The 27,761-nt window shown below is 51.2% G+C and overlaps 1 protein-coding gene across 1 annotated transcript in view; it reads right to left on the bottom strand.

Moving 5' to 3' along the window:
• Nucleotides 1-27,761, bottom strand: part of ALOX5 (arachidonate 5-lipoxygenase) — a 56,549-nt gene that overhangs the window by 5,283 nt on the left and 23,505 nt on the right. The window contains exons 4-8 of the mRNA XM_070569187.1: nucleotides 24,930-25,052; nucleotides 14,435-14,541; nucleotides 12,223-12,395; nucleotides 8,424-8,570; nucleotides 681-884 (exon numbers count right to left, since the gene is read on the bottom strand). Of these exons, the coding sequence (XP_070425288.1) occupies nucleotides 681-884; nucleotides 8,424-8,570; nucleotides 12,223-12,395; nucleotides 14,435-14,541; nucleotides 24,930-25,052 (754 nt within the window). The remainder of the gene's footprint in view (nucleotides 1-680; nucleotides 885-8,423; nucleotides 8,571-12,222; nucleotides 12,396-14,434; nucleotides 14,542-24,929; nucleotides 25,053-27,761) is intronic.

Below are 27,761 nucleotides of genomic sequence, written 5' to 3'. Positions count from 1 at the left end.
TCAGGTACTCCAGGGACCCTCGGCACCCCCCATCCTGGCCCGCTGTGGAGGGGCGATGCTGGGGCTCAGGGAGGAAGTGACGGTTGCATGCTGACCTCCACTGCTGCTGCGTAGTTGCTGGAGGCCTGGGGAGCAGCTCGAGGCTTAGCAATAATGATAAAAATGATACAGTCCCTGCTTGTCTAGAGCTTGACCAGGGTCTGTTTTAACCTGTCTGAATTTATAACTACTTTAATCTTGACAATAATCCTATGAGACAGGGGTACTGTTTGAGCCCTGTTTCACAGATGAGGAAACTGAGGCACACAGAGGTATTTTTAGCCTGCAGTCACTCCAGCAGTCAGTGCCTGTGGGATTCGGGAAGAGAGAAGGGCCGTGACGGTGGGGGCTGCCACCTGCGATCAATCAAGGGTCACGCTGAACTTATTTGCCTCTTCAAACTCTGCCCCCCAGCCACCAGGGTCTGTGTCAGGCCCAGGCCCTGTGTCCTCAGGAACCAGCAGGCTCCAAGCTGCTTTCATCCTCGGGGTCATGACAGCCCCCTGAGCATCTCTCCAGGGGTCCTCTCTGCTCAGCCGCAGTCCTCCTGTGCGGATGTCAGTGCCCCTCCTCCCTTCCTTCTGTCCCCTCCCCATGTCTGGCTGCCCTCCCCAACCAGGTGGGGCAGCAGCTTGCTATACCTTGAAAATGGGGTGCACGGCAGGCAGCTGGCGGTACATGGCGATGCCAAAAACTTCAGATACCAGGTGTGTGCACAGAAGGTGGGTGATGGTCTGATGGACGTGGAAGTCACTGGAGCGCACCCAGATTTTGGCCAGAAGCCAGTCATACTTTGCATCCGAAGGGAGAAAAATGGGATTCTCCTCTCCTGGGACCTGGTTGAGCTGAATACATTGGAGAAAGAAAACACATGGCAATATTTCTTTCCAGACTATAGCTATAGGAGAGCCTGGCCTCTCAGGAAATTCCAGAAGAATCCAAACTTCTTCAACAGTCACTCAGGAATCATGAGAGGATCATGGGGGAGGGCAGAAGGCCCAGGGTTTATACTTCTCATCCCAGCTACACCACTACTACCTGTGGGACCCTGGACAACTTACTCAGCCTCTCTGAGCTCCGAGGTCACCATCTGTAATAAGGGACAATATTTACTCATGTCACAGAGTTATTATAGGAAGTGAATAGAGGGCATGAAGGGACCAGCATGGAGTGAGCACGCTGAGGTGTGTAGGGCTGTTGCTGTGGTCTCCCAGCCCCGCCCCCTCTTCTCTCCTGCCTTGCGTGCCCCCTCCCTCCCTGCTGGTGCCCCCCCACTTCTCAGACCCCTGCTGTTGGTCTCCTGCACTTTCCCTTCCTCTGCTCTTCCCTTAAATGCTGCTGTTCTCCAGGCTTGGCCTTGGTGCTCCTGACTTCCCTTCTTGCTCTCCATTTGCTCCTCCAGTTCCCAGGGCTCTAGGGCCCTCAGGATGCCGTGTCCCAGGTCACTGTCCCTTGGCCCAGACCTGCAGCCAGGTGCCGCCTCAGTAGAGGCGGGGCTTGTCTTCCTCTTTCCAGTTTCAACTCCACAGTGGACAATCTTTTCTAAAATGCAAATCATGCCGCGTCAATCCCTCTTTAAAAACACTCAGCAGGGGGTCGGGTGGGGGGGCGCGCTGGCCCAGGGGCATAGTGGTTAAGTTCCCATGCTCCGTTTTGGTGGCCTGGGCTTCTTGGGTTTGGATCCCGAGTGTGGACCTATGCACTGCTCATCAAGCCATGCTGTGGCAGTATCCCACGTACAAAACAGAGGAAGACTGGCACCAATGTTAGTTCAGCGACAATCTTCCTCAAGCAAGAAAAATAAAAGAAGAAGAAGAATGACAACAGACGTTAGCTCAGGGCCAATATTCCTCACACATACACACACACACAAAAACACACACTCAGTCATCTGCTAATGCCAGAAAATAAAGCCCCAAACTCCATGATCTGCCACTGACAATGAATCCTGACGTTGACCTTCCCCACCCACTAGGCCCCTGGTCTCTCCCTCTGCCCATGACAACAGCATTCATGGCACCCGGCACAGCTTCAGGACCTGACAGCATGATGGCCGGTAAGCCTGCAAGGTGGGTGCTGTGATCACCCCATCTTTCAGAGGAGGACATAGAGCCTTGGAGGGTGAACATTCGGGATGAGAACGAACTGAGAAGACTGGAGGAGCAGCGCTGGGCTGCAGGAACGGCCGGAGGGTGGGCGCCGGGCCAGACTCTTGGCTCTGGCTGAGGCCAGTGCGGCAGGAGCCGAGTGACCAAGGACACGAGAGCTGTGAGGAGGGGCCAGACTGAGTGGGTTCCTCAAGGTCATGCTGAGTGTTCTAGAAGGTCATTTCCCTGTCTCTCCCTCGAAAACGGTGCTGCCCGGTAGAAATATAACGCAAGCCATATATGGAATTTTAAATTTTCAGGTAGCCACAGTATGGAAGTAAAAAGAAACAGGTGAATTTTATGTTAATACATAATTTTATTTTACCCCATATATCCAAAATATTATTTCAACATGAACATAATATGAAATTATTAAAGAGATATGTTATGTTCTTTTGTTTCTCTTTATAAGTCTTCGAAAGCAGATGTGTATTTTGCACTTCCAGCACACCTTAGTTCGGACTAACCACAGCCCAAGTGTTCTAGAGCCCCGAGGGGCCAGTGGCTCCAGCACCAGACAGAGCTGCTCCAGAGGCCAGCTGCACTGCTCACCCAGGGTCGACCAGTGTGGGGACGAGGGGAGAGCCGAGTTTGACCTTTACGGTATTCTTGTTTATTTGCTTATTAATGCAATTAGTTGTGAACCTTAAAATATCAGACAATTTCACATAAAAATTTGGATTACTAGGTTTTCCTGAAAAATTAGGTCTGTGAATTCTGCACCCATATTCTCATAGAAACATGCTCCTTCTCTCTAGTCCCAGCTCTCAGGCTCCCCACTGCCCCGCCCCGCCACTGTCCCACCCCTCCCACCATCCCCACCCCTCCCCATACCCTACCCCTCCCACTGCTCTGCGTCTCCCCATCTCCCTGGAGCTTCACTCATGTGCACTAACTGCCTGGCCCCCCATTTTGTGCCTCCCAGAGTACGTGGGGTGCGGCCGCCCTCTGGAACATGCTCTGCTGCATGCCTGGGGCTCTGCTTGTACTATCTCATTTATTCCTCACCATCACCCCGCAAGGCAGATTCCTGCCATTCCCATGTTACATAGGGGGAAACCGAGGCTCAGAGTGGTCAGGCAGCTCTCTCAAGTCACACAGTGGGTAGAGCTAAGCTGGGATGGGGCCCAGGGCTCTGCCCATTCCCCGGCAGCACCTTGGGGTCTTTCTCTCCACTCTCACTGCCTAGTCCAGACCCTCACTTGCTCTCCACCTTGAACTCCTACACAGGCCACTCCAATTTGGGGCTCCCCTCCTACCCATCCTAAACATCCTCCTCTCTCTTGTCCAGGCCCTTAGTGACGCCATGGGATACCAGAATGTGCCCTGAATGGCTTGGTGTTCTTGTTTTTTGGGTAAGGAAGTAGCTTTCTGTTTCTGATTAGAAAATAAGATGTACTTATTGTAAAAATTCCAGTCATTACAGAAGATCGTAAGAAAGAAAACATCACTTCATAATCCAGCTTCTTTGCACATGTGCATCTTTATCTGTTTGACTTTCCATAAACCGAACACTATTATAATGAACTGTCTCTTTCTTTTGCTCACTTGTGTCCCAACCAGTCCATCCCAGTGTTCCCAACCCAGTGACCTATGTCCTTCTGCGCCTCCCCATGCCCACACGAGTATCTAGTCAGGTCCTTGAATTCAGTTGACACGGAGGCGATCATATAATCTTTCCCCTGGATCTTGCTTTCTGCTTTGCTAACTCCTCGTGGAAAGGCCTCCAGGTCAGCCCTCCAGGTCAGCTGGGACAGACCTAATCCATCCGTTTTTTGTTTTTTTTTAAATTTTTTTAAAAATTGGCTCTGAGCTAACATCTGTTGCCAATTTTCTTTTTTGTTTTTCTTCTTCTTCTCCCCAAAACCCCCCAGTACATAGTGGTATATTCTGGTCGTAGGTCCTTCTGGCTCTGCTATGTGGGATGCCACCTCAGCATGGCTCGATGAGCACTGCTGTGTCCGCGTCCAGGATCCGAACCGGCAAAACCCTAGGCCGCAGAAGCAAGCGCAGGAACTTAACCACTCAGCCATGGGGCCGCCCCTAGCTCATCCGTTTTAAAGGCAGCATCACCTTTCACGGTCTGGGCAGGACAGGTTTCACTCAATCAGTCCTCTCCTGCCTTCACACTGACTTCAAGTTTGCTTTCTGCCCCGCAAAGCCCTCTGCACAGTCATCCTCGCACGCGCATCCTTGCGGATGTGCTCTCTCATCTCTACTGCCTCGGCGCTGGGAGCCCGCGGAGCCGCAGGGATGCGGCTGTGCGACGTGGGTAGAGGGCGCCCCACTGCTGCGCTCCTTCCGCTGGGACGCACCAGTTCAGCGGCACTGGTTGTCAGAACACTTAAACGGTAAACAGTGGTGGCCAGGAGCCCCCCAGTGTCCTTCCTATCACACTGGCCACACCAGTCCCGCCCCCAGGAGCCTCTGACCACCCACTCTGCAATCCAGAACCTCCAGAGGCACACCTGGTGCAGCAAGCAGGTGCTGTGGACCTGCTCAGGGCAGGCCCAGGGGCCCAGGTACTAACTGCGCATTCCGCCTGTTAGGAGAGAGTGTGCGCGTCCCCGGCTGCGACAACTCAGGCTGGCGCGTGGGGGCGCCGTTCTTGCTGGAGGCTGGGTGTTACCACTGTTCTTTTCCCTGCCTGATGGGTCAGAAGCAATATGTCGTTGTCACTTTAATTTGCATTTTCTTAACTACTAGTGAGGTGGAGAATTTTTCCATCTACCGATGATTACCATCCCTCTTGTATCAACTGTCTATCCACATTCTCTGCCCATTTTTCTGTTGGGATATTTGTCTTTGCCTTATCAATCTGAAGGAGCTATGTGTATATTATACATATTCATCTTTTATCTGTCACTATGTCACAGTTATTTTCCCCAATCTATCATTTGCCTTTTGGCTTTGTTTCTGGCCTATTTTACCATTCAATTTTTAAAACATGACACCATCAAATATGCCTATATTTTCCTTTATAACTTCTTGATTTCCTGTTTCTTCTTTAAAAAGTTTCCTTAGCACCCATGTTATACATTTTTTATTAAATTTTCTTTTACTCTTTTACATTTTAATCTTCACTTCATCTGAAACTTTTGTAAATAGTATATGTGTCCAATTTAACTTTTTCCTTGTGCAAAGGCAGTCACGATGGCCCCACTGCAATTCCATCGCTTTTCACTGAGTCAAATAACCACCGTTGTCAGACATTGAATTCTTATGTATGGGGCCTATTTCTGGACTCTTTATCTATATGCTGTCTGTTTTCATGTGTAGCATCCGCTTTCAACAGTGACCTTATGGTATTCCTTGATATCTGGCAAAGAAACTCCTCTGTTTGTTCTTTTTCAAAAAATGTTAGCTATCCTTGAACATTTCTTTTTTGATATGAATCTTTAAATTCTTTTATTCAGTTTTCTCACCTTCCTATTCTCCACCTCCTCAAAAAAGAGAGAAAACCTGATTGAAATTTTAATTGGAAATCCATTAAGTTTGTATGATAAAAGTTGGTAGAACTGACATTTTTATGATACAAAGTTTTCTTATTCAATATCAAAGCACTTCTTATTTCATTTGACATCCTTTAAAATAATTTTATAGTTTTTCTTTATATGAGTATTGTATGTTACTGTTAGCATGGAGGAAAGCTATTGGTGTTTTTGAGGAGTATATTTATTGACACTCTGCTAAACGTACTTATTAATTCTTGTAGCTTTTAAAAAAATTAGAATCTCTTAGGTTTTTTAGGTCCACCCTCATATCATTACCACAAGAGAGTCTCCTCTGCTTTTTTACATGTTTATTGATTATTTTATTTTCTTATTTATCACACGTGCGAGGACCTCCAGGACAACACCGAATAACGAATCATGATAGCAGCATTCTTGTTTATGACTTGAACAGAAATGGCTTTAGAGTTGCCATTTTTGAATGATATTTCCTGTCCTCATCATACATAAGTTTACTGTTTCTATTACTATTTTAATTTTTATTAATTGTGCCTACTAAATTCCCTTTCAGTGTTGATTGATATAATCAGAGGATTTTTTTCCTAATGAATTATGCTGGTAGTTTTCTTGATATTGAAACATCTGGAATAAAGCCCATTTGGTGACAACATGTTAGTCATTTATTACACTGCTGCATGCACTTTGCTAATGTCATTCTTAGATTTCTTTTAAAATCTACATTTGTAACTTGTTTGGTCTTCGGCTTTCTCTTAGAGCCCAGCTGTATTGGGTTTTGGTACTAAGGCTATGCCGGCTTCACAGAATGAATTCAGGGGCCGACAGACCTTACAGAGCTCTGGAAATGTCTGCTGTCTAGAGGTCGGCTAAAACTCAGTTGTTCATCGTATTGGCCTCTCAGCTTTCCAATTGCTGGTGTGAAAATTGACCTTTTTTATATAACTTCTTCTTATAATTTATATTTTGCTAGGTTTTTATCCATTTCCACTAGCTTTTCAGATTGTTGCCACATTCTTTTTTTTTTTTTGGTGAGGAAGATTGGCTGTGAGCTAACATCCATTGTCAATCCTCCTCTATTTTGTATGTGGGATGCCTCCACAGCATGGCTTGATAAGTAGTGTAGGTCTGTATCTGGGAACCCGCGAACCCGGGCCACCAAAGGGGAGCACACTGAATTTAACCACTACACCAGTGGGCCAGCCTACACATTATTATTTTTTTTTTTTTAAATGTGTGATTATCTTTTCTTTCTTATTCCTAATCTTGTATATTTTTGCTCTTTCTTTCAGCAGCCTCATAGGGGGGTTATTTATTTTCTCAGACAAGATTTTGGATTTATTATCCTCTGGCTTTCATTTGCATGGTTCTTTACAGTTTGCAAAGCTTCCATTTGCAGGAGAGGGAAGAGATTCAGGAACATGCTGTGACTTGTCTGAGGTCCCACGGACTGCTAGCAGGTGGCAGAGCCGGGACTTCAGCCAGGCCCTGACTCTAGGCCACTTCAAGAGGTCCCGGGGGACAGGCTGCTTCAGAGGCACATGCCGGTGGTAAAGGGCCCCTCTCCTTGGGTCTCCTAGCTCTGTTTACTTCCCTAACATCACCCGTCCCTTTACCTTGTGCTCCAGTGTCTTAAGCACAGCATAGGGCTTCTCTCTGATAACACGCTGGGACTCCTCTGGGGGAGACAAGCCCCAGAGACTGGGAGATGGGTGTGGGAATGGGGTCGGGAGGGTACAAACTCTGGAGCCAGACGGCCTGGTGTGAATCCCAGCTCTGCCGTTGTCTGTGTGCACCTGTGCCTCAGTTTCCTTAAGGATTTTAGCAGTGTGTATTTTACAGTCAGACATGTTAGTATTTCTGCAGTGAACATGTCTGATTGTAAAATATCATGTTGCCCCAGACCTGGGCCAGGGAGAGAGGTGTCACATAATGAAGTAGACGCACTGCCAAAATCCTTAAAATCCTGGATTCTGAAACATTTGGGCCATCAGGGTTTCAGACTAGGACTTGCCTTTAGTCACGTGATTGTTGCCACAACCTTCCAAGATAGGCAGGCCCTACTGGCTACCTATCATTTTACGCAGATAAGGAAACTGAGGCACTGGTGCACACAGACAGTGGTAGAGCTGGGATTCAGACCTGGTTCTGTCCTGGGCGTTGTTTCCTGCTGTCTGCGTCCCAGATCCCACAGCGTGGCAGGGGCCTGGTGCTGTGAGGAAGCAGAGAGCAGCTAGGAATGGGGACAGATGAAGCTCTGCCTGCCTCTCACCCAAATTGCTCCCCGCCCTCCTCCACTGCTGCTGGTGGAAACAAGAGCCCGTGGGCACGTGAAGGCAGCATCCCAGGGCTGGCCCAGTTCCTGGTCCCAGGCCTCATGGTGCTTCTCTGTGGCCTCACCCTCCAGCTCATCTCCCAGCTTCACCTGCCTGGCCCCTGCTGGTGTTTTGATTTGGGGCCCTGGCCAGGATGCTGGCCTGTGGGGCACAATGCATCATGCTAGGGCAGGTCCTCCGCAGAGCACCTCGGCCTGCCAGGGATTTCACAAGAGTATCTTGGGGAATGGAGCCCTTTCCCTCTCGTGGACAGCGCTCCCCACAGCTGGCAGGAGGCCCCAAGTTCTTGTTTTTCCTGTCCAGCTTAGGAGATGTGAGGCACAGCAGCCTCTGCCTCCTGGAGGTTTGGCTGGAGCCACCCAGGAAATTCCTCCCCAAGCCCTGGCTGCCAAGGAGGGAGCTACCCAGGAAAGGAGCAGGGCCAGGCGGCCTACCTGGATGGCAATGGGGACAATCTTGTTGGCCCGGTTCTTGTACAGCAAGCAGATGGGCGCGGCCAGGAACTGCAGTGTGCAGGGGTCTGTTTTGTTGGCATCAATGCCGTCCAGCAGCTCGAAGTCCACGATGAAAATGTTCCCTTGCTTCAGGAGGCAAGAGGAAATACATCCTAATCAGTTTCAGGCAGAGACAGACCCGAGAGTCAGTCCCAGAGGGCGGGAAGGTGGCTCTGGGGGCCCCTGGCAACTCAGTGGAGTTCAGAATTTACAGTTCTCTCGTCCTCCGGCTCAAAGGCTGATGCACATGGAGAGCTTTTACAGATTGTGGAGGTTTTTTGGTAACACGAAGGGAGGCAGCCAAGTCTGCATTTGTGGTACCTGAAACCTGCTTGACCCTCATGAAAGATGTTGAAAAAACACCCAGAATGACAGGTTAGTAAGAAGAAAGGAGACAGAGTTTAGGTGAAATAGATGAGAGAAGTCAAATACCACAGAGTGATGCTGCAGGACCCCACTGACATGAAGTTCAAAAGCGGGCAGACCCGAGGGGCAGGGGCAGGACAGGGTCACTCTCGGGAGAAGAGATGGAGGGGGGGGGGGTCTGCAGGGGTGGGGTCCACAGAGGCAAGCGTCTACAGGGTCATGAGCGGTCTTCAAGGCCGGTGGAGGTCTTTCGGGGTATCTGCAGGGCTAGGGGGTGGTCTGCAGGAGTGGAGCGTTCCGCATCCTGGTCTGAGGCTGGTGACACGGTGGGGTCAGTTGGGACATGTTCCCTGAGCTTGCTGACACTCCTGATTCGTGCCCTTTTCTGTAGTTATTATACTTCAATACAAGCGATGTGCCTGGGACTTGGGCAAGGTAGAAAGCTGTCCTTTTCAGACTACACTTGTGTCCTCTAGGGGGAGCCCAACCACAGCGCCGTGACGGCTCCTTCCTCGAGAATGGGGTCTGCTCAGGCCAGAATTTGGAGTTTGGGTAGATAGCCAGCAGCGCATCTTCCTAAGCGTTTCTTGTTTTAAGCGAGTAATGGAGGCAGGGGTGTGGTCCGGCTGGGGTGGGGGTCCGGGTTTGCGACGTGGCAGAGACGGGTCACAGGCACTCAGGTGAGATGTGTGTCCAGAACTCTATCTGCAGAGGGCACACTGTGGCCACTGCGCACGCGCTTCACGAATCCTGGCTTGGGGCGTGGGCCCAAAGATGGGAGAGGAGCTCAGAGCCTGGCCACCATCTGCCTCCTTTTCAGACAGGGAGAACCCTGGCAGATGTCTGACACCAATGATGAACTCTGAGCAGTCTGACCACGATGTGTGTGGTCAGAGGTGGGGATGGAGGGATTATCCTGGTCACCAGGGCAGAGGGAGGGTGGGGAGAGGCTGGCTCCAGGAGAGCCGGGACCGGGCCACTCAGGACACCTTGTCAAGAAGGTGGAGACACCCTGACTGGGCTTCCATGATGGGCTGGGTAACAGGACTTTCAGAGCAGAGGTGACCATCAGTGACTACTGTGCCGAAGGAGCAGCTGCCAATCAAATCTTGAGACAACCCAGGTTGGGTAATGTTATCAATGCTGGGCTAAAGGGAGGCCCTGGGAACCCAAGCCTGGAAACCAAATCCCAAAGCTGGGATGTGGGCCAACGTCGGGAACATTTCTCTGTTATTCCAGGCTACCTCCTCTCTCTGGGTCTCAGTTTCATGCTTCTGGAAAGGGAGGGGCCAACCCTGTCTCTCAGTTCTGACACTGCGGGATTCTGTAGCAGACACTGGCGTTCCTGCTTGTCTGGTGTCCCTGTGCTCTCCATTTGGTCAGCATGCTCCATTCTCCTGGCCACAGTGGGTTGATTCAGGGAATTCTCTCTGGGCTCTGACACCTGCTGGGAATGTAGAGAAATAGGGACGTCCTTTCTGGCAGTGGGTAGTGGTTGCTAAACTGGTGGAAGGTAAGTCTGAAGCTGTTGGTGGTCCTCTTCCCCTCCACATAAGGAGATCCTCCTAAGAAAAAAACCCAACAGAGGCAGAGAACTGAGAAATGGAGAGACGATGCCAGGGGATCGTCTGAGCCCTGGCCCGGGCTCTGAGCTGTTAGCTCTGCTCCTACTGCTGCCTGAGCCAGTGCATTTCTTAGAGTAAGCCAGATGGAGCTGGTTATTGTGACTTGAAACCTAAAAATCCTCATATAAACTAAAGCAGTCTTGAAGAGCCATAACAGTGAGTCAAAACCAACAATAGGGATAGAATTTCTCTACAAAAATAAACCACGCAGGTGAAGACTAAAAAAAACTTAGAAGTTTTGGTAAGCCACAAGTCTAACATAGATCACTAAGATACTGCCAAAGAGACGTAGCACAAATGACAGTGGGAATTAAGAATTGTGCTGATGTGTGTAGGAGATGTGTGTGTGTGTGAGAGATGGGGAGGTGTGTGTGTGAGAGATGGGGTGGTGTGTGTGAGAGATGGGGAGGTGTGTGTGTAAGAATCCAGTCAATGGTGGCTATTAGATTATAGCTTCATGACCAAAACCACAGCTGAGCATCAAGACCATAACTCAAAGGACAGATGATGGTTGTGACAAAGCTGCCATACCCCACCTGCCCTGGAGGTGGCAAGGACTCCTGAGCAGAGGCTGTCACCCTGCCCAGGCGGCTGGGTGCACAGATAGCTGCTCGGTCTCTCCCAGTCCTAGAAGTTTCTCTGATTTGAAGTTGGAAGTGCACAGCCACGAAGTCACATTAATACATCCAGGAACAGAATGCAGAGGAATACTGTGTGTGTGCTCGTGAGTGTGCCTGCACGGGGGGCACTGTCAGCTGTCCATGTGATCAGGTAGTGTCCTGGGGCCAGAGCAGGTCCACAAGGGGCCAGGACTGCCTGCCCTGGGACCTCAGCTGGGCAGGTGGCCCTCCAGAGTGAGGTGGCAGGGTGTGGGGGCTGGAAGGTCTGTCCACAGATGGCACTGACCATGCCTTTTTGGCTGGGGCCCCAAGGAAAGCTAAGCAAGCAAGATGGGGGTGACCAGAAACAGCAGAAGGCCACCGAGACACCTGGGGGCAGGTGGCAGGAGGCCCAGTCATCCAGGCTCTAGTGGGAAGAGGCCAACTGCTGGGAGCCCATGGCCATTCCCAGGGCCTCCAGTCTCTGACACAGAGGGGCCTGACACCGAGTCCCCCCAGATCCATGGAAGAGGCGGTTTGAACCCTTTCTGTCTCAAGACAAGCTTAGTCCTGGACATGGAGACAGCAGACCCTGCAGGCGAGGGCTGAGCGAGGGGGAGAGGGCGGGAAGTGATGACACCAACATTTCTAATTAGACCATCAAAAATTCCATCAGTGTTCTCTTTTTCTGTTCTTGTCCTGAGGCAAGGCTTGCTTCTCTCTCTGGTTCCCTCTCCTCTGCAAGGTGAGGGACAATCTGATGGCTGTGTGTGTAAAGCATCTCTCATGACGCCTGGCCCATACCAGTCCCTAGTCAGAGGGAGCCCTTTTAATTATTATATTGAAAATATTGAGATTATGCTCCCAGACTTGAGCATCATGGGGAAACATCCCCCTCAATTCCTCCTCCTACATTGGACAAGACAGTTTTCATAAATGCCCAGGAAAAGAAAGAGGCCACTTCACTGAGGGCAGCTGATCTCACTATGGGCCAGACAGACAAGCCTGGAGATAGTGGCCTGGGGGCCAGCAAGCACTGGCCAGCAGGACGTGGTTTCCGCCCAGCGGAGTGTGACCTGGTTGTCTGACCCAGGCGATCTGAGCTGGGCGTCCGGCCTGGGCCGCCATCCCCAGCCACCTAGGTCCTACCTCGACCTCCTCCTCCAAGGTGAGCTGCCGCTCCAGGCTGCACTCCACCATCTCCGTGGTCACTGGGAGCTTCTCGGGCAGCTTCGTGCAGCGCCGGATCAACACAGGGTTGCAGCCGTTCAGGAACTGGTAGCCGAACATGAGGTCTTCCTGCCAGTGATTCATAACTCGCTCTACAGGGGAGAGAATCACAGTCCAGCCTAAGCTCTGAGTGGAGGCAGGCCGGGCTGCGGCCCTCCTGACCATGGCCAAGGGCCAGAGTCCCTGCTGGGCCCCCTCTTCCAGGCATCAGCTGGCATCACAGCTGATCACAGGTTCCACCCGCTGGGCCCAACTGCTTGACAACTGTGTCAGCCCATGGCACCACCCGCCATCCCTGAGCTGGCCTTTAGTGGCTCAGAAAGTTCCTGGGAAACCCCCGCACTTTTTATTTTTGAGGAAGCCTGGCCCCGAGCTAACATCCGTGCCCGTCTTCCTCTACTTTATATGTGGGATGCCTGCCACAGCATGGCGTGCCAAGCAGTGCCACGTCCGCACCCGGGATCCGAACCAGCAAACCCTGGGCCGCCGAGAAGCGGAATGTGCGCACTTAACCGTTGTGCCACCGGGCCAGCCCCTGGGAAACCCCTTTTTCAAGTACAAAACCAAAAATAGACAATTGGGGTTGCATCAAACTAAAACGCTTCTACACAGCGAAGGAAACACTCAACAGTGTGAAAAGGCATCTATGGAATGGGAGCAAACATTTGCAAACCATATATCTGATAAGGGCTTAATCTCCAAAGTATATAAGGAGCGCCTACAACTCAATAGCAAAAAAGCTAATAACCCAATTAAAAAATGGGCAAAGGACTTGAACAGACATTTCTCCATCCAAAGAAGACATACAAATGGCCAACAGGTGTATGAAAAAATGCTCAACATCACTAATCACCAGGGAGATACAAATCAAAACCATAATGAGATATTGCCTCACACCTGTCAGGATGGCTATTGTTAAAAACAGAAAAAAGACAATAAGTTTTGGCGAGGATGAGGAGAAATTGGAACCCTTGTCCCCTGCTGGTGAGGATGCAAAATGCGCAGCTGCTATGGAAGATGGTATGGAGGTTCCCCCAAAATTAAAAATAGAACTACCATATGATCCGGCAACCCCACTTCTGGTATGTGTTCAGGAGAACTGAAATCTAGAAGGGACATCTACACCCCATGTTCACTGCAGCACAATCCTTACAGCCAACGTGTAGAAACAGCCTAAATGCCCATCTACAATGGACTGGATAAAGGAAATGTGGTACATACACACAGTGGAATCCTATTCAGCCTTAAAAAAGAAGGACATTTTGCAACACGTGACAGCGTAGATGCACCTGGAGGACATTACGCCAAGCGAAATCGGCCAGACATAGAAAGACAAATACCACACAATTCCACTTATATCAGTTATCTAGAAGAGTCAAACTCATAGGATCAAAGGGTGGAATGGTAGGTGTTAGGGGCTAGGGGCGGGGGAGATGGGAAGTTACTAATCCATGAGCATAAAGTTTCAGTTAAGCAAGATGGAAAAGTTCTAGAGATCTGCCGTAAAACATTATACCTATAGGGGGAGAGAAAAAAAAAAGAACTCAGGTCCTTCTGCCCAGGATGGAGGGAAGAGGAGGAGAGTGGAGGGCATCCTGGGGAGGCATCTGCAAGGGCAGTTTTCGCCCAGGGGCCTATTTCAATACCTAGTCTTCACCCCGCCTTCCCGGCTCCTTGTCTTTCCACTGCTGTTTTGTCCTTCCTGTGCCATCCCTGGCAATCACAAGGCTCTCGCTCCACCAAACACATCCTAGTCCAAAAGAACCCAGTGTGGCTTTTATGCAAACACCTAAAAAACAAGCTAGGTTCTGCCTTTACTCTGTTCAGAAACATAAGTGATTGACATATATAAACACAAAGTTCCGGTATTTTTGAGACCTTTGATAATGAAATGAGGTTGAGGGTGATCACCTTGAATGTCCCAGGAGGAGAAACTCTGGGCATGAGGGTGACCCCCCGTGAAACAAACTGCCTGGGGTACAGAGGATGCTGGCCGGGGTGATGGGGAGGGCTGGACAGCTCAGCCTGGAGGGCCGGCCAATGTGCTGGAGCGGGTGGGGCAGCCCTTTCCAATTCCAGGACGGCATGCCCAGCTCCCCAGCACCACGAGAGCCCCCAAAGGCACACTCACCAGAAATAGTGTTGCTGATCTTGACGAAGATTTTCTCAAAGTCGGCGAAGTCATTCCAGGAAGACTGGAACATGTGCATGAAGCGGTTGATGAACAGGTTTTCCATCCTGCAGACCAGGAGACAGCATCACCCCTCAGATGTGCTCTAGCCTCGACTCCCTCTGCAAAGCCCTCACACCGTGGTCTCACTGAGCCCCTAGACACCCCAGGCAGCAGGGACTTGAACCCAGGGCAGCTCCGAGAAGGCAGCCAATTGGCCTTGTGGAACGAGGATCCACGCCTGATGCTCTTCCCACTGCACCTCCCCTGGGAGGAAGACTAGCTGCCTGCCCTCCAGAACAGTCTAGGGCGCCTCTAATCCCATTCATGCCTGCTTTTGTCCATGCATGCATTCAGCCACTCGTCAAACTTTTGCTGCCCCACTCGCTGGGCCCGGTCCTGTGCAAGCTCCCAGGGACAGAGCGCCGCATCCCCTCGGCAGCTGCTCTATGGTGTCTCCTGGATTTGGGGGGATGAGTGGTTCCATTCCTCATTTACTTTCTGCCTAACCCTGGCTCTGTGCCTGGTGCTGGGGACACAGTTTCCCAATGCTCATCACACAGGACAGCCAAGGAACCAGGGACAAGAGCTCGCTGAACTCACAATGCGGGCCGCAGGCAGTGAGGAGTGAGGTCTGAGGGGGCCTGGGCAATCCCAGGGGCTTCCTGGAGGAGGCATAGGATGGGTCTGGGAAAGGTGGAGAAGAAGGGGAGAGGCTTCCCAGGCTTCTCTACATAACCCATGCAAGGCGTAGGGCAGAGGTTTGGGAATTCTGGCCAGTGTTCATTGTGACAGTAGGCCTCAGTTTCTCTCTCTGGCACACACATGGCTGACAGTCCCCTCCCTGCCGTCAGCACTCACTGCCCTCTCCTCCAGAGGTCACGCCTCCCCACCACTCTGTCTCCTGTAGGCCTGACTCAGGGCCTTTGCATGTGCGGTTCCCTTGGCCTGGCATGCCCTGCGCCCCTCCTTCTTCTCCTCCTGAGCATCCAGGGTGAGAGGATCTGGCAGGCCCGCCCAGCGTCCCCCACTCCCCCTTCCACGTGCAGGAAGCCACGGCTTCCCTGGACCAGGCTGGCCCTGGATGCGGTCTCTGCAGCAGAAGGCAGATGGAGGACAGACTCGACTGTGTGAAGACCCGCCTCTGCCTTAAGCACCAGGCGGGTGGCTGCATTGCTCAGCGCTGAGCCCAGGATCCAGCTGCCATCACTGTCTGAGAAGGTAGCACAGGTGCCTGGGGCAGGGCTGTGCTCCTCCAGAGGGCTCCCCTTCCTGCCCTCCTCCACCATGGGTGCCAGCAGAGCCCCTCCCCAGGGAGCAGCACTGAGCTTCCCTACACTGGCTTCAGGGGCAGCGGGCTGGCTTTGGCTGAGCACTGCCACAGGAAGGTTTGGGAGTCCAGAGGCCTCCTCACGCCCTCCCCAACCAGCGGAATCAGAGGACTGAGGTTTGGGTGTTTTGTCCAGACTGGAACCTGGCTGATGGGGACAGAGGGCTCTGTCATCCCAGGGAGCCACCTGTGAGCATGCATGAGGGCAGCAAGTCCAAGTGAATGAAGGTGGGAACTGGGCAGACAAGCAGGAGACACTGGGGTCCCTCCTGCTCTGCCAGGTACGGAAAAGACACCGAGGCAGAACGTGACATGGGCTTGCAGACTCCCCTTCGGATTCCTCCCTAGTTTAGCAAACACCTCTCTCATTTGTACTGCCTGCCCTGGGACCCCTAGGAGCCCACGCTGCCTGGGAGAGGGTCCTGGAGTCACAAGGCCAGTGACCTCTGTGAGCCTCAATTTCTCCTCTGTGAGTTGGACAAACCAGCTGCCTGCAGGTTACTGAGAGGCTGTAATGCCTGGAAGGTTCTGGAACACAGCCTGGGCAGTGGTGGCCACACACAGGTGGCACTCAGCACCTCGGAGCTGGAGAATAACGCTGGTGTCATGCCCTAGTCCGGGCTGGTATCTCCCTCACTTTTATCCCAGCCTCTCATGGGGAAGGAGGAGATTTACACACATGGTTGTTTCACACACATGCTTGTAGTGAACTTGCCACTGCTAGGCAGGCCGCCGGGGCCCAGGGACGCCCCAGCTCAGCTTCTTCCAGCCTTGTCCACTCCTTCCTCCCCCAGCGTCCGTGGCCCTCCTCCCCAACGGCCCTTGGTAGCTGAGCATCCTGGGAAGACACCCTTATTAAGCCAGAGGAGTAAACCTTACCGTAACCTCTAGTGTCAGTCTGGGTGTGGCAAGGACTTATTTCTGGAACAGGAGAGGCCTTCCCAGGCCTGTACAATCCTCACAGCCCTGAGGATGGCCCAGCACCAGGGGGTGCCCAGGAAAGAGGTCCTGGCCCCGGGGATCTCACGGGAACTGGGAGTGAGTCACAGCCCCACATGGGTCAGTCTCTCCAGCTCCGTCTCTTTAACCTCCAAACAGAAGCTTGGCACAGAAAACAGGGTGGATGTGGCAGGACTCAGAGGAAGCCACAGATCCAGGAAGAAGCGGTGTTAGTAGGAAAATATTTGCATGTCATCTCGAGGCAAAATATTTCTACATATAGTCATGAGCTGCATAATGACGTTTTAGTCAATGACAGACCACATATATGACGGTGGTCCCAAAAGATTAGTACAGAGAGCCTAGGCATGTGGCAGGTGGTACCATCTAGGTTTGTGTAAGTGCACTCCATGATGTTAGCACAACGATGAAATCCTACATCACTATACTTAAAGACAATCAGAATATGATATTAGGGACTTCAAAGATCTGTTGTTGCACAAAGAGCAACTTGCAGCCCAGAGAGGCACCTGGCTTGTACAGGGTCACAAAGTCAGGTAACAACACAGCCAGGTAAAGACAGAGCCAGGTAAAGACACAGCTGAGCAGGGAGCCACACGAGCTGCTGGCTAGGGGTGGGCACCAGCTGCTGGCCCTGTGCTGGGAGAGGCCGCAGAACTAGTGTCCTCTGCTTCCCCCACCACTTTCCTCCTTCTAGCAGCTTCTCCATTTTCTGTTTCATAGCTTTCCTGTTTGGAGCGAGGACAAAGCTTACTGAGAAGGGCTGGCCTTGTTCCAGGCAGAGCAGGTGGCTTGGAGGAAACGAGTCGTCAGAGATACCCAGAAGTGGCGCGGAAACCCAGTTGCCCAGAGTCGGAGGTTCAAGGGGGATGGCTTCTCAGTGACCTCAGCCTGAGCGTCAGTGTTCCACAGGAGGACTGGTTGGGCCACGGGCACGGTGGCACTGCTCAGACGTGAGCCGCAGGGACGCAGGCCAGGCCCTGGGTCTGCAGGCTCTGTCTGTCTATCAGGGACCAGCAGTGCAGAGCCCGCTGCCAGGCACAGGGTGGGTGCTGTTTCCCCATAAGACCACTAGGGGGCTGGACCACTAGGGTCTCGGGCCCCACCGTGTGCTGGGGTCTGGACACAGGAATCTTGGATGGGGCTGGGAGTCCACCTGCAGGCCCACGCCAAGGTGACAGGGCCGCTGAGGTGCTGGTCAGCACAGAGCATTGTGGGCCTGCCCTAAAATCCCAGCCCGATCACTTCCCAGCCACGTGGGCTTGGGCAAGTCCCTAACCTTGCTGTGCCTCAGTTTCCTCATCTGTGAAATGGGCATAATTGTTCCTGCCTCACAGGGCTGACATGATGTATAGAAAGCATTATTATATAAAAAGAGTTCAACGAATCTTAGCAACTAGCACCATGACACCCACCATGACCATCTCTTACTGTTAATATTCAGGGCTGCAGCCTTAGACCGTGGCATTCTGGGGGCCCAGTGGGCAAGTTCATGATTACAGACTGCAGCACAGCAGTCTGCCCTCTCCTTTCCCCCAAGCTCTTCTAAGTCATTCATCCCCTTTCTTCCTTCACACCCCGTTCACAGAAGACTCTTCACCTACTGACGCCTCTTTACTTCCTCTCCTCTCTAACCCCCGAAAGTGCTCGCACCCAGGGCACCATTGACTTCTGAGTGGCTGCATCTCAAGGGCCCTGGTCAGCCCTAAACTCCCTGATATCTCTGACGCATCTGACAACCAACCCCTTTCTGCTTGACACTAAAATGCCAAGGTCCTTGGATCTCGTCTCTGCTTCAAACCCCCATGGTCCTGCCCCCACCCCCAGGTAAAGGCCGGGACTCCTGCCCAGTTCCCTGCATTGGCAGCCTCAGTCCTACTCCCTACTCAGATCCCCAGTCTGGTCCTCCTGGATCACTGGAGTTCTCATTGCCCAGAATGCCATCACCTCAGCTCCTTTAATCAACGTGATGAACTCCTACGCATCCTTCAAGACCCAGATTGAGCTTCTTTTCTCTTAGAAAGCTTTTTTCTGATGTTGTCTCCCCAGACTTAATTCCTCCCCTGCCTCAAGTTTCCCCAGAACTCCTTTCCTAAAGAATATCTACCACATGCTATTGTGATGAGTGATCCACAGCTCAGTCCCCACTGGACTGTGAGTTTCTTGGAGCTGGGACCGAGGGGCCAGTTTGATCCATCTCGGGCCCCCACCCCCCAGGCAGATGTGGAGGTGGGGCACAGGAAGACAGAAGGCAAGCCTGCTGGTCCCTGGAACAGTCCTGGGGCCAGGCATACAGCAGGCACTCCATAAATGCCAGCTGAGCTAAACTGAAGCGCAGAGGAGGACACGGGAAGAGAGGAAAACAAGAAGGGGGAAGGTAAATGCACCTTTAGCCCTGGTTCTGCCACCTGTGCCAGAGGGACACCTGCTCTGGGAGGGGCCTCCTGCCCCAAAGGTAAGCCAGGCTGAGTGTGGAGAGCACGGGACAGCAACAGGAAGCAGATTTCCTTATGTCAGGGGTCAGGGTTTCTCAATCCCTCACGATCGATCGATAGTGTGGGGCACAGGTTCTCAGTGTGGCTCCAGACCAGCAGGTCCAGCACACCCTGGGATCTTGTTAGAGATGCAGATTCCCAGGCCCCACCTCGGGCTGCCTGAACCAGAAACTCTGGGGGTGGGTCCAGAAATCCAGATTTCCACAAGCCCTCGGGAGATTCTGATGCAAGCTCTAGTCTGAGAACCACTGCTAAAGAGGCTGCAGTGTTTTCCAAGCTGATTTGACTGTAGAACAAACCCTTCTTTAGGGAAACACTACTTTATGCTTTGTGTTAGCTATGTCTTATTTTATGACCTTTTTTAACGACAAAAAAAACTATTTTAGCAAATATAATTAAAATTTTCCAGCTTTGTCTAACTTTTAGGTGAGATTTTTTTCCCTTATATTTTCCCAACAAATTTATTTTCCGGTGAGACACATCTCTGATTTGATAACAAAATTCAATACACAGGACTGATACACAGGCATCAGTTAGAAGTAGGAGGAGATGACTTTTAAAATTTCCAAGGAGACTGGGGCTTCGGGTAGCATCTGTGAAGTTAAGGGGGAGAATCCTACGTTCCATGAGTGCTCTGGTGACGTGGAGCCAACTTGTTTCTGAGCTGGGGTGGCACTGTGAGGGTGTAGGGGCTCATGGCTTCAGTTTCCAAGCTACAAGAACGAGCTCCCTCTCTTGACTTCCCTCCTCTCCATCGCTTCCCTTCATCTTACCCTCTCTGGCTCCCTCCCAGACTCTGAGCTCCCACCCCAGCCTTCCCCTTGCTTCCTCTCTCCCTTCCCCCACTAGAACACCGCCCCAGCCACTGCCATCCCAGCTTTCTCTGGGCTCCTGCTCTTCATCTCAGGGGCCTGCTCTTTCCTTCGTTTTACCACCAACTCCTTTCAAGGAGCTTTCAGATACATAATTTTGTTTGATCTCAAACATGCATCGGTGGCCTGTCTGTGGGGTTAGGAGCGGAGGTGGGGGGAGTTATTGCCATCAGACCACACTCCTCTCCCTAGCCCCCAACAAAGCCTCTATCTTGCCCTTGACCCCCCTTTCCCCATCCCTTGTAGGGCTCCCAGCTTCACTTGGCTTCAATGCTCGCTGAAGCTTCTCTGTTTAGCCCTGAGCCTGCACGGCCCGCTGCCCGCTGGCCTCGCCACTCCAAGCTGCACAGGGCTCTCATACTCAACATGCCCCCAAACTGGACTCATCTTCCACTCTAAACCTCTTCTTCCCCACTTTCCTCTTTAATGACCGCCCCACTTTCCCTACAAGCCAGACGCACAACATCAGGGTCCTCCCCTCAGCCTCTCCTCACTGTGACCTGAATTCCAACCAGATCCCAAGTCTGTCCATACAACAACCTGAGTCTTCCCCACTCTCCCGTTGTCTCTGTCTTTATTCAGCCTCTGTCCCACCCTTGAGCTCTCTCGTCTGACCCTCAAAGGCTGCCAGGTGGAGCTTCTGCAATGCGGCTCTGATTTCTCTCCCGTCTCCCCATTTCTCACTGAACACTGCAAATCCAGACCCACAGTGGTTGACCGTGGGTCAAGGCAGCATTTCTTGTATTGCCTTGCCAGGAAGATATCTGTGGTGTGGGTGAGGTGCCTCTGTGGCCCCAGGGAGAAGGATACCCCTTCAAGAAGCTGCCCCCACCCGATCTCATCTGATGGGAAATGAGCAGTGGGTGAGGGTCTGAGCACCCTGGTCCTTGTGCGAGGCTGGTCCCCTCTCCCGGAACTCAGTCACATTTCTGCACTGTTCTACTCTACTGGGAAGGAAGCTCTCTTTCTCAATTTCCTTTAAAGAGGACATCCCCTTATCAGCCCTGCCAACCTCCTGCAATCAAGCTCCAGGCTGCCAACGGGGAGTGGGGAGTAGATACATCAGCTGCTCCTCCTTTGATCCGCCAGGAAATTTCATGACTCACTTGTTTCTGTGACAGACCCAGCCATGTCCGACCTTTGCACATGACGCGCTCTCTGCCAGAGCATCCTTGTCTCACTTCTCTAGGCCCCCACCTGTGTCTGCCTGGCCAGCAGCAAGGCCAGGCCAGATACCCTTCTGCTGTGAAGGCTTCCTGGACCCCATAATGAGATAACACCAGGCAGAGTGGGAGTCCCTCTGTGAGTCCTTGAGCACAGGGGCCGATCTGAGGGAGCCTGGGCTCAGCAGGTGTGTGATGATAGAGGAGTGGGTCCTGGCTGGCCTGACCCCATTACCAAGAATGGATGAAGACTAAGGCTGTCTTTAGGGAGAAATTTCTCTGCGCAGGGTTGACATATGTGGCCTGTTATAGTCTCACAACAACCCTGAGTAGGAGCTCTGGCCTCATTTTTCAGGTGAAGATGCTGAGGAGCAGAGAAGTTAGATGGCTTCCCTAGGGTCACCTCCCACTGGCCCCGAGCCCTCCCTCATGCACTCCTGCATCTCTCAGGGTGGGGTCCCTCTGAGCTGGCTCGTGAGGTCCAGTCCCCTTGACTCAGGCTGCACCTTCTAAATGCAGGGGTTGCGTCTCTCACCTCCTTCTTAGGGCCTCATGGTCTGTAGCTCACTGTGCCAACAGAGGTGGCGCTCAGCTGGCCGCTCCAGCTGGGCTGTTCCAGGAGGGGCTGAGACCCACCTCAGGATTTCTTTGCTTGGTTCCTGCCAAATAGTCCGTAGCTCAAGGGACCAAGTGACATGAAAGATGTGGACAAAGATAGGCTAGGGTGTCACTGGAGAGAGAGTGGCCTGTGTGACCAGCGTTAGGGAGCAGAGGAAGGAGACCTCACTCAGGCCCACGGGCTTCTAGGAGCTTCTGGGAGAAGGAGCACCTTCTGGGAGAAGGAGCACCTCACCCGAGTCTTGAAAAGTGATGAGTTGGACTTATCCAGGCAAAGGAGGGAAGAAGGGCTTCTGAGGCAGAGGACACAGCGCATGCAAAGACAAGGGGGCACGAAGATGCTGTGCAAACTGGTTCCGCATGCACATGGCTGGAGTGTCCTGTGTGTCGGGGCAAGAGAGGAGGCTAGGGAGGTGGGCAGACACCTGGGCCCTCACCTGCGGCTGGGGCAATCACTGAAGGATTCCGGATAGGGGAGTAAAAGAATTATATTTGCCTTGGAAGCAGGAGCCTCCAAAAAACTATACATGCACTTGAGAATGACCTTCCAACTGCTGTGTGGGAGGGAGTCTGGGAAAGCAGGTAGGAGGATGTTCCTGAAGGTCCCAGGGAGAGAGGCTGGTGCTGGGAGAGGAGGACATGCACCCTGAGACCCTAGGAGATGGACGTGATCCCACAAGCAACTGGGTGGAGGATGAGCCCAAGGGAGGCATCTAGGCCGGTGGTTTCAACCCTGACTGCACATTGGAACCCCCCAGGGAGCTTGAAAAATATACACATGCCTGGAATACAGATGCTAGATTAACAGTCAGGGTGCGGCGGGGCGGGGTAGACAGAGGCGGCATGGACTCTGTAATATGAAACACACAGCCAGAATTGAGAACACTGATCTTGGCTGCTGTTACCCAAGATAAGGATACATGAAAAGGAAAAGGTAATCGTGTGTGTGTGTCTGTGTATGTATGTATGTGTGTGTGTGAGAGAGTGTATGTGTGAAGAGAGAGCCAGTGAGGTAGAAACAAAGGCCCCTGGGAAGCCAGCTGGGTAACATTCAATTCATTTTGACAGGCTTTAGTGAGCTCTTATTCTGTGGCAGCTGCTGTGCTAGGCTCCTGAGATTCAATTTGACAACGAACTTGAGGAATACTGAGCAGACATAAGAAAGGCATAGCTTGCCCTTCACTCAGCTATCTATCTATCCATCCATCCATCCATCCATCCATCCATCCACTTAACATCGATCAGCTCACCATCCACTCACCCTCCATCTATCCACCTCCATCCATCCATCCATCCCTCCACTATCACTAAGCAGAGGTGGCACCACCCCCCAAAGCAGTATCATCTCCTCTGACCTCACTGCCTCTCCATCCTTATCATTTTCTCTCTGAACTGCCCCTCTCACAAGCCTTCTGTCCTGCTTGTCCCATTCTGGTCTAGGCTCTGCCCTACTAAAGCCACATGCCTTTGACTCAACACTGCCCATCCCTGGGTGGGAAGTGAGAAATTTAATTGCCATGATGTTTCCAGGGAGCCACATGTTGGATACTGCTGCATTACTAATCCAGATGTTCAGTTTCAATTTTTCTCTCCAGTTGATCCTGACTGTAGCAAGGGGAAACAAATCCCCTGCTTTGGACCCAAATAGACATGGATTCAAATCCTGGTTTTGCCAATTGCTTGACCTGGATTCAGCAGAGCCTCAGTTTACTCACCGGGGAACAGTACCTGCTTCCCAGCGTTGCCGTGAAGGTTAAGGAGATGATTGTATGTAAAAGCACCCACACCTAGTGAGCTGGCACTTGGCAGAGGTTTGATGAGTGTCAGGCAGTTTCTACTTCCTCCCCCTCACTTAGACGCAGCCTCGGGGAGACAAATGCATATGGTCATTCTGACGCAAGGGGATTCCCTGTGGAGGCTGATGGTGAGGCTGTGTGTGTGTGTGTGTGTGTGTGTGTGTGTGTGTATGTGTGTGTGTACAGTTCTTCCAAAATGTTCAAAGGAGGAAGGCCTTGGCTCAGGCCTGGGTGTGTGGCATCCTGCATTTTCCTTCCAGAAGTCCAACCAAACGAGGTGCGCTTCTCGAGGGAAGCACCTATACAACCAACCAAATGTTGTCACAGAAACTGACTGGGTTGGTGGTTCTCCACCCCATCCATATGCCTCCTGGATGTGCCTACCTGGAGCCAGGGGCCCACCATGGGAGACTTTCATCCTGGCCGTGGGGTCGCCTGGTCCTGGGAGGTGCCGAAGCTCCTCAGGGCATTCTAAGGCTCCATCAGTTTTCAGAATCATGGATTCAGGGTTTTCCAGATTTGCATGATTGTGAGAATTCCCTAAAGTGTCAAGGTGCAGATTCAAAGGCCCCTCCAGAAGCCCTAGGGTGGGGTTGGGGCTCCATATTTTTAACAAGCACCCAAGGAGTCTCAGGGTTCAGCAAGCTTTAAAACCCTGCAGCAATTCAACCATAAGGAGGGAGCACAGAACTCGGATCTCTGCCATCTATGTGCAGGGGCCTTGGCCAAGGTATCTGACTTCCTTATTCCTCAGGTTCCTCAACTGCAAAATGGGGATAATGACTGTGCCTGCCTCATGGGTCGTTGTGATGGATGAATGGGGATGGGGATGCCTGCCAGGGATCAGCACAGGCATGCTGGCCATTATTACTGCAGAGGCCTGCTATCTAGGTGACAGCCTGGACACTGTCTACCCTTGAATTGGCCATAGAGGGGACAAAATGTGGGTGGGGATGGGGCATTCCAAATAAAAACCTCTACTTCAGGCTGGAAACACAGCTTTGTTTGGCGTCTGGAGTTCTCTACAGGTTGTAACTTTGTATACAGGTTATCCTGTGATTGTGCACTGAAGATCCGCTCTATGGCCAAGAAATGACCAAATGCATTTGAGAAGAGCTGCTCCCCCAGCCCAAGGCCCCCACCAGGAAAGGAATGAGGGTCCCACCTCCGGCCCCGGCCATTGGAGAGGCTGCCCAGAGTCCTTAAGTTCTTATCAACTTACGCTTTGGAGTAGTTCAGAACAAAGTCCACTCCTTTCTCACTGTCAAACTGGATATCTCGGGGTAAATCCTTGTGGCATTTGGCATCGATACTCAAGGGGAAGCCAGGGTTCCACTCCGTCCAACTGAGCAGGAAAAAGAAAACTGGGTTAAATGCCTGGCCTTTGGGTCAGCCCCTCAGGCTGAAGGCTGCCCGTGTGGTCTGAGGATGTGCCCACCACCAGTCAACACTTTACAGCTGAGCATGCATCCAGTGAGGTTCTGGGATCCCTCCCAAGGTCCAGTGGCAGCCAACTTCGCTGTGTCCCAAGCATCACAGTGGGAGGCCTGAGGACCCTTATACCAGAGACTGGGCTTACAGTAGAGGGGTGGCAAATGGTAGGTGTGCACCAGTGCATAAAAAGAAGTTAAAAGGGAAGATCTCATTTATTTGAGGCTGCACTCAACAGCAATGTCTCCCCACAGAGCTGCCTTGCCAGTCACTGGATGTAGAAGTGGTTGCAGCTGCCCCCTGACACCTGTCCTGGATGGCCCATGTCCCACCAGCTCAGCCAACACGCCCCCATATTGTGTGTGGTGGTAGGGGGAAAGGGAACAGGGGTCACGCCTTCCTAGTAGGGTGCACAAGGCAGCAGAGACGTTGGGTGAGGACCTCCAGGCACAGACCACTGCCAACAGTAGGTTTAGAGATTGTTATAATCAAATAGCTCCCCCAAAAGTCAGGCCATGTACTCTATCTGGCCAAAATCTTTAGATCCTGGTGTCCTGGAAACTTATCCTGCAGCACTGGGCATTTCTGTTTTTAGTTTTTTAAAAAAATTTTACTTCTATTTTTTTTACTGTAAAAACAAAAGAAAACACTGTTAGTTTCTTCAGGGCTGGGAGAAAGATCTTGTAGTTGCTTAAAAACCAAAATTTACATTTTAGGATTTCAGCTTTTCCTTTTCTACTCCCAATTCTCCTTCCCTTTGAATCTGTTTTTATAAGAGGAAAGTAAAAGGTTGAGATTTTAGGTCATTAACAAGTCTTGAGTCTCTTTAATATCATCTTGTGCTTTTACTGTCACAAAATCCCATTTTTTGTGGTGTCTGGTTGGCCCAGTAAGCCTCTCGTTAGGATCATAAGAGGTGAACAGGGGCTGGACCTGATTGCTCTTGGAGCAAACGCATTTTGAAAAGGGTTTTTTGATGTATAGCACCTTGCATTTCTCACTGTTAGTTAACTCACAACATTCTACTTTCCTAGACTTTAAGGAAACTTTCTATTTTTATTGTTTGTATTAACACCAATGCTGGTACATTAACAGAGATAAAAATGTGGACAGGCATAAAATGTCAACTAGTTTATGGATTTTTTTCCCTTTGTTTTAGAAAATAATTCAAGGTATCTCCAACACATGTCTAAAATTGAGGCAGTCATCTGGTAGCCCCACTGGTATTAACTGTCAATTAGTCATAACAATTTAAACATTGCTAACCATTTTCTCCTTGGCACTGGGAAGTCCAAGGGCTCTAATGAATTTGAAGAGCCCAGCTGAGCTAGATTTTTTCAGTGTGTAAATATTGAGCCCAATGAGGACAAATGTGCCAGCAAACGCATTCACATCATCTGATGTGTAGGGTTTACGTGGAGAGACATGGGGCATGTCTCCTCGGCACAGAAAGGATCTCCCAGGCCTTGGCAGCACATGCACAGAAATGCCCCACCTTGGGCTATCAGGAGATGATGGCCTCTCACTGCACAGAGACAGGACAGTTCACCAGCTAACTTGCTCCTGGCCCCTGAAACCAAACAGCTCTGTCCCTTCCACTGCAGGTCACTGTTGCCTGAGATATGAAAAGCAGGGGCCAAAGGCCTTCATACCCACAGATAAATAGGCAAAGAGAAAACCACACTCTGTTGAGGAAGTCCAAGTTGAACAACCAGGCAGAAGGAAGGAAGAAGCAGAAAAGACATTTAATTTCTTAAGAAAAATGGAGAGAAGTCTTAAGAAGATGCAATTAGAATGTAAAAAGACTTTCTGCAACCACAAAACATGATTCCTGAATTGAAAATTCAATAGAAAAATGGAAAAAGAGAATAGTCACTGTGAGATCTGATTGGTCCCCTGGAAGACACAATTTATTCATTTGATAACTAATCATTGAGTTCCTGTTACGTGCCAGGCACTGCTCTGTGCAAAACGGAAGGAAATGTGACACAAATACAGAGCAAAACCTCAAAGACATGGAAGCCATGAATGAAAACATGGGAGACAAGAAGGCCAGGTACATAAGATTTAATATGCAGAGAATACAAGTTCCAAAAGGAGAGAGAGGAATATACGAAGTAAAAATCAGAGAAATAAGAGAAAAACTTCCTTAAGCTGAAAAGACCTCAATTTTCTGAGTAAATCCTAGGCAGAAAACGAAAAAGGCATACCTAGAAATATACGGATTAAATTTTTTTTTCTGCTTTTTATCCCCAAATCCCCCCGGTATACAGTTGTGTATACATATATATTTTTAGGTGTAGGTCCTTCTAGCTGTGGCATGTGGGACGCCACCTCAACATGGCTGGATGAGCGGTGCCATGTCCACACCCAGGATCCAGACCGGTGAAATCCTGGGCCACCAAAGTGGAGCACGTGAACTTAACCACTCAGCCACAGGGCTGGCCCCAGTTCTGATTACATTTTAAAATGCCAAAGAGAGAGGAGAACGTGAAAGAGAGAGAGAGAGAGATGAGGGGAAAGGAGGAGGGAGGAGGGTAGGGAGGAGGGAGCAGAGGGAGGAGAGACATGCTTCCTAAACTTACAAGATTCCGGGAAGAGAAAAATAATCAAACTTTCATTA

Source organism: Equus przewalskii, chromosome 1 (assembly GCF_037783145.1).
Source record: "Equus przewalskii isolate Varuska chromosome 1, EquPr2, whole genome shotgun sequence".
NCBI lineage: Eukaryota > Metazoa > Chordata > Mammalia > Perissodactyla > Equidae > Equus > Equus przewalskii.
The sequence above is the reverse complement of the archived record's forward strand: the minus strand, read 5'-3'. Positions and strand labels throughout refer to the sequence as shown.